A 6773-nucleotide genomic window follows, 5' to 3' on the forward strand; every position below is an offset into this window, starting at 1 on the left:
ACACTTGCCCCTGCCCTCACCCCGGTTCCAGCTGCGGTAATACGGTGACCTAAGGTGACACTGCTGGAGCCTGAGAGAAAGAAGAGAAGAGGAGGGAGAAGGGTAGAGATATGCTGCCTGACAAGCACAGTATAAGATAAACTTGCCACTGCATCTACAGCTTGTCCTAATCTTATCAAAGTCCTCAGCTTCAATACTGGACCCTGAAATTAATACTGTACATTAATAAGCCTGTGTGACCAAAGGCTAACTGGAGAACATTTGTTATACTGATATCACAATTTTCTACTGTAAGACAAAATTGGGGGGGTTGTGTTTAGTTTATTATATCATTGTATAATCTTGTGCAATGCAGGCAGCATCTTTTTTTTCTTTTCCACAGACCTTTGTACTGTATCTGGTGATGGAAAATGCTAGCCAAGCACACACTTTATTAAACAATCCCTTTACTCCTCAGAAAGGCTTTCAGAGCCTTACCAACTCCTTTCCTTCCTTCCATTAAATTATTTTAGTGTCTTTAGTGGGGTTGGATACCATCTGATCCCACAGTTCCTCCATATAGTGGATCATGCAATGCTGTTTTCTTTCCATCTGGCTTTATCTCAGCCAGAAATATGTTTCCCATAGAGAACACCAGTCATCTTTTTCCACCCACATGGCAAAGCAAAAAAGTAGAGGTGAATCCATAGAAACTCCCAGTATCTGTACAGCAGAAGTCCCAAAGTTTGAGTCATTTTTTTCCCTTTTTTTCATCCACATCAAAGGCATGAATACAACAAGGCATTGTTAGTTGCGGTGGGCAAACTGGAGTCTCTGCTGATATAACAGATTCGGTTTTTAAGGCCTTTGTCTATGCAGAGATACAATAATGCAGAAGCCAGGTTGATTAGAAAGAGAGAAGAGAGAAAAAATGAGAGAAACAGAAGTGTGAGAGAAAGAGATACGAGATACGTCTCAGTAATGTCTGAAAAGTCAATACTGTGTCTACAGATGGAGAAGTGCACATTGCTTGCCCTTTGAAAGCTTCTCCTCATCTTTGTCATTAATACTGTCAGAATTAAGAACACATTGTAATGGAGTTCAGCGGCAGTTGAGCATATTCATTCACCCAGCCCAAGAGGAAATGCTAGGAGCGTCTAGCCTAGAATATCCAGATAGACTGGAGAAGCCTTGGCCAAGTTCAGAAGGAGAGAATGGATTTCTTTGATGTTGAGCCTCATGTGAGGCTCCCGTTGCCAACAACCCAGCATCAAGTCATACACTTCCTTTGGGCATGTGCGGGGTCGCTGCAGGACTCGGCCCTGAGTAATACACTCGATCACCTGTAAGAGAGCAAAGAAAGAATATGCAGAGTGATGAAATGTTGGACAGCCTCCTCATCCCCCCTCTCTCTCCATCATCAGCAAGTCAATTACTTCCTCAAAGCTTCCACCTTTGAGGACTGGGTGAAATCCTGGCTCTGCTGAATTCAGTACATTTAAGGGAATTTTACACTCTGTGTTTTGTACCATATCTATCTGATGCTTGGACAAAAATGTTCTCTTGTATAGGACTCTCTTGCATGGTGTATTTAAAACCCTTGATACAGTCAGGTGCATTTATAGAGCTAAAGGATAATGGGAGAAGACCATCTCAAATGATGTTCTCATTAACCGGTGAAAGCAGAAAGGAGACAGGACCTCTGTGGCATCATCCCTTCATGCACAAATCCTTTGTAGGTCTAGGAATCTGTCTGTGGATGGTCGCAAGTATGGAGCAGAAGCTGGAAGCTGGGATGTGCTATGGGGACACTATTCTCCCTGGAACTCAAATGGGATCTGTGCAATATTAATACCTCTTCAGACTGTACAACTTTTTGTGCTAACTTCCTGGGCAGTGCAGAACTCCCTTTGGTGGGGGATCCCAGGAAAGCTGCCTGAGAAGAACATGGTGGCAGGGAGAGTCCCTCACAATTGTACAAATCCATTGTACATAGATATTGTATTCCAAAAGATGTTACATTCAAACCCTTTGATTCCTTCTTGAAATAAACTTCTGGCACTTTTGAAGTTATTAAGAGCCAGTGGAAAGTTGCCACAGTTACAGGAATTAATTGTACTCCAGAATAAAAGGGGCCTTTTTTAAAAGTTAAGTTATACTGCTTTCAAGGCAATTTAAGCCACACTGAAAAAAAACAACACCCTTCTATAGCTGAAAAAGAGGCTAGGTACAGACATTCAAAAAACCTGCGGTGAAATCGGTCTAAGTTACACGTTTTTCTGAAAGTGGTGTAGTTTAGATTGGTAGTGAACAGAACACACATTTGCGCTTGGGGGGGCGGGGGTGTCTGTGCAAATCTTAGACCAGGTTCTGCCATTTTTAAACCAGTCTACGTGTGCTGAACTTCTGTACTGTTATGGATTTAGATCAGTTTCTGAACACTTATCCCAGTAAAAGTGTAAAGTTTATATCTGGCCAGAGTGTCCACATAGGGAATTACACTGATATAGTTACCATGTTTTAAATTCAAACGTCATCTTCACATTCACAACCCTTCCTGGTAAACAAGCAATTCTTATAAAAGGGGCTACACTGACAGACCTCTTAGCTAAAATCCTCTCAACACAATAGCTCATTCTTGTACAGTAGCATAAACTTCGCAGAACTGTTCAATCAAGGTCCCAAAATTCTAACCAAGGAAGATCAATGCCTGCAGTCCCCCTTCTGTCCCATCTAAGAGAGTAGTTCATTTTGAGGGCTCAGTTCAAGCATGAGACCCACACAAGTGTCTTCTGAAACCAAGCACAAGTACACTAATTACTGGTAATGATTGGTAGGTTTTTTATACAAACACCTGTGTACTGGAAAGTTACCTGGGATAAACACCATAATGTAGAAGCCAATGACATAGTAACCATGTACAATTAACTTCACTGATATGAGTATATTTCATTAAACAGAAACATGTGGTAGCATTAAAATCCCAAAACCCAGGTTCTCTCCTGTCAGACCACTGTGTTTATGATGTATGTTTGCGGGGGGGGGCAGTGTCTTTCTGAGTTAGAAAGACCACCCTGCATTGCCCTTTCCATTTTTGTAGCAATAGCAGAAGGATGATTTCCTCTCCTATTTTCAGGCATCAAGCAGTTGTACAGCAAGGGTATTTAGTTTGTATGCCCCACTTCCCTCCTTGCCCATGAACCCACTACCACCTCAGAAGAGCAGCAGTGGGCACTGCCCATGCAAAACAGGTTATGCTGTTGTAGAGCAGGTCCCCATCTACCAAACCAAATCATCCTGTCTTATATTTTTTATGGAGGCAACACAAGGGTAGGTGGTTGGGGACTGAAGACCCAGATATCAATTACTGGGAATGTTGTTACTTTAGTCGCTGTAGACTTTGAGGGACTTCCAATCCTGCCAACCCCCACTGATTGTAGCCTGAGGTGGAACAACAGTATTGTCCCTGATCTAGTCACACAAACTAATAAAAACATGTATTTGAGGCTGTGCAGAGATACTCTAGCCTTTTCTTTGGTAAGATGCTGGGCCTGTCCCTGCCATTTTGTTCCTTCACCCAAGGCAAGCTCCAGCTTGGTTGAGTCCTATCTGGACAACAACCTTACCTTTTGGTCAAAAAAAAAAGCATGAAGAAAAGTGGCATCTAAGTACAACACTCAGGATAGTATTATAAATATGGCAAGTCAGTAGTTATTGCAAGGATAAATATGAAGCTTATATGTCATCCTTTCCAAACAGAGTGTGATTTCTTCATGACATTCACAGCAAAGCATCATCAATTGAACCCTACAATGTCATTTTGTCATCTGCATTATACATACCTCATTGTTTGAGAGCTGATACCATGGCTGCTTGCCATACGTGAAAATTTCCCATAAAACGACCCCTAAGCTCCAAACATCACTCTCTGTGGTGAACTTCCGGTACATGATACTCTCAGGAGGCATCCAACGAATGGGCAACATAGTATGACCACCAACCTGAAGGAAATAAACAGTATATTTTAAAGGAATCCTCCAGGTTCCTGACAAAGAAATGCACAGAGGATGCCAGAATGGGGAAGTGAATATTGATTTTTTTCTGATTTATTTCCATTAACCTTCAGGAGCTCATAATATCTAACTAGCAAGGTATTATTTCATATATTCATCTCTCAGTCCATGCAAGCTTAAAGCATTCACTAGAGCACACTAGAGAGTAAAGCCTCCAGAAACCCACTGACTTCAATAAAGTTCCACATAAAGGGTGGTTGATGTGGACAACCTTGTAGCATGAATGATTTGTATTCCCACTTCTATGCCTGACCCACAGGAATAGCCCCTCCCTCCTATGAGGAAATGAACATGTGCTGAGAGGGGAAACCTATTACTTGCCTTAAAAATCTGAAATTATTCAGGTATTTGCTTTGATTGTGCTCATGTTTTATATCATTATCCTGGCAAATGAGCTTTAATGTTCTGATGAGTTTTCTGTGAATAGTTAAGTGCATTTGAGAAAAGTGAATTTTAGGTTGAATATTTGAAAATTTCAAATTGCACACATGGGAGTGTATCCCTTGTAGCCACAGGAATTTCAAGCACAAGGAACTCACAGACACAGTGAATTTTAATTTGCAAATTTGGACTTGTGGTAGCGGTGATTTTTTTTATTAGCTCAGAGATACCTTACCAGATAAGAAATGCCTGCCCAGAAGAGCATCCCATCTATTTACTTCTCTGTGAAATGTGAAACACCATAATCAGAAGGAAATATGAATACATCCTGCTTACCATCAAACAACTTTGAGGTAAATAGATTATTCCAATTTTTCTCTGAGCCAAATCTGCATATAAAATAAACTTTTGCAAACAGTAGATTTTACCACCTTCAACTCTCCTGTGAAATATGAACTTTCATTTCTACCCAGGAGAAATTTTAATTTTTTTTCTCCAATGCCTGATGAAGTGTGTTTGCACCTGAAAGCTTGCAATTAAAGATTTTTTTTTTTACAAAAATCTAGTTGGTCTAATAAAAGATATCACCTCTACCATAACCCTTGATTGCTTTTTCCTCTAGACCAATATGGCTACAGCCTGGATACCTGGCACAATTTGCAAATTTAATGCTTGAATCTGTAATTCAAAGCTCATTCTATTTCAGCTACATAAATAATCAAACCAGAGAAAATAAATGATACAATGGGGCCTATATATCATTTAGTCTTGACTGGCATCTTCCATAGCTTGTACACGATTTGAGATTGACTGCTGCAATGTAAATGTAAAATATTCTGAGTAACTTGTTCATGAATGAGCTGCAGACCCAAACGATGCATTGAAAAGCTGTAAATAATTTTTAATAATGAATAAATGGAAAGAATTTAATTGTGGGATGGATAATTTTCAAAGACATGATGGGCAGAATTTACCTTATGATTTTGTCAGAACAAATTATCAACCCAGCCCTAGATGAATGACTTCCAAGTAGGCTAGTTCAGGACTCAGCATCCTGCAGCCTGTGGGCAGGATCCAGTCTGCAAAGAAGTCCAATCTGACTTGCAAAGGTGCTGTCTGGCATGGGGGATTGGTGGCACTGAGCTGAGTTGTGCCACCCATCCCTTCTGCAGAGGTCCCTTTCTCTGCAGAGCCTGTGTTTACCCTTGCTGCAGCTGAAGGGATGGGAAACATCAGAGAGGGAAGCACAGGCAACTGGATGCTCCAAGGGCTAGAGACTTGTGGTCCACAGCTGAGTGGCAAAGGTCAGCCCACACCTGCAAAACTTTGTCAACTCCTGGTCTAGATAGCTTTAAATCCATCTCACTCTTCTGCTTAAAGTAACCTACTAATTAAGGATTTGTATGTACTGGAATTGGCACCTGAATCAGAACCTGCTACATTTCATAGGAAATATAGGCATAGAAAAATAGGCATCAGTGTCCTCAAAACATTTTTTATCATTTGCTCAAGAAGATACAGGTTATTAAAACTGGTGTTTGACCTTAATTAAAAAAACCAAACAAACTGTTTTTTTTCCATTTTATAAAACACTTATTACTCCAAACATATGTTTTTGACAGATTACAGATATGAATAAACCTACGTATCTTGAAAAAATGTAATCTACTACAAGACTGGGATTTGGCATCCTGATTACTTCTGGATGGGGATAACTGTGAAGAGCCCCAGGAAAAATTTCTTTCAAAGAATACATGATTTTTTTTTACACATGTTTTTCTGGTCTGACAATTTATTTAGTTCAGGAAACCACAACAGGACAGATTTTTTCACTTGGAAAAAAATCTGTTCTTTAAAAATCTCATTGCTCCTACTGGGATTTTGCATACAATGTTGTAAATAATGGTTTTATTGTTCTGATGTCAAAAGACCAAATGATAGGAGAACCTAATAAAAGTTGATTCAGGGTTCACATTATTTCTAGAGCACTTAGCACATCTTTTTCCAGCTATTTGTCAATATTTCAGTGTTAGTGTAATGTACCAAAAATACACACCATAGTCAGAGAGTGCAGTTGGATTCCACATGTTGTCATAAAGTCTGCTATCAATTTTGATCTAAAAATGCAGAGAGGTATCAAAGCCTCAAGAGCATGTATTTTATTCAGAGTTGTTGGCTCTACCCGTGTTGATCTAAGGCAGGGGTGGGCAAAATGTGGCCCAGGGGCTGGATGCGGCCCACAAGGCCATTCTATCCAGCCCGTGGGGTCCTTAAAAAATTTAGAAAATTTATATTTATCTGCCCTGGGCTGCCTGTCATGAGGCCCTTGATGGCTCGCCA

At 40.3% G+C, this 6773-nt stretch overlaps 1 protein-coding gene across 2 annotated transcripts in view; it reads right to left on the reverse strand.

Moving 5' to 3' along the window:
• Positions 1-6773, reverse strand: part of NTRK2 (neurotrophic receptor tyrosine kinase 2) — a 358528-nt gene that overhangs the window by 9223 nt on the left and 342532 nt on the right. Inside the window, exons 13-14 of one of the 2 annotated variants that reach the window (XR_002097350.1) lie at positions 3822-3980; positions 478-1322 (exon numbers count right to left, since the gene is read on the reverse strand). Coding sequence is in view for 1 of the 2 variants with exons in the window: in XM_019517383.1 (XP_019372928.1) it covers positions 1137-1322; positions 3822-3980 (345 nt within the window). In the remaining variant the exon portion in view is untranslated. Of the gene's footprint in view, positions 1-96; positions 1323-3821; positions 3981-6773 lie in introns of those variants that run through there. The other variant, XM_019517383.1, reaches the window with a different exon arrangement.

Source organism: Gavialis gangeticus, unplaced genomic scaffold (assembly GCF_001723915.1).
Source record: "Gavialis gangeticus isolate Ggan-Ray unplaced genomic scaffold, GavGan_comp1, whole genome shotgun sequence".
NCBI lineage: Eukaryota > Metazoa > Chordata > Crocodylia > Gavialidae > Gavialis > Gavialis gangeticus.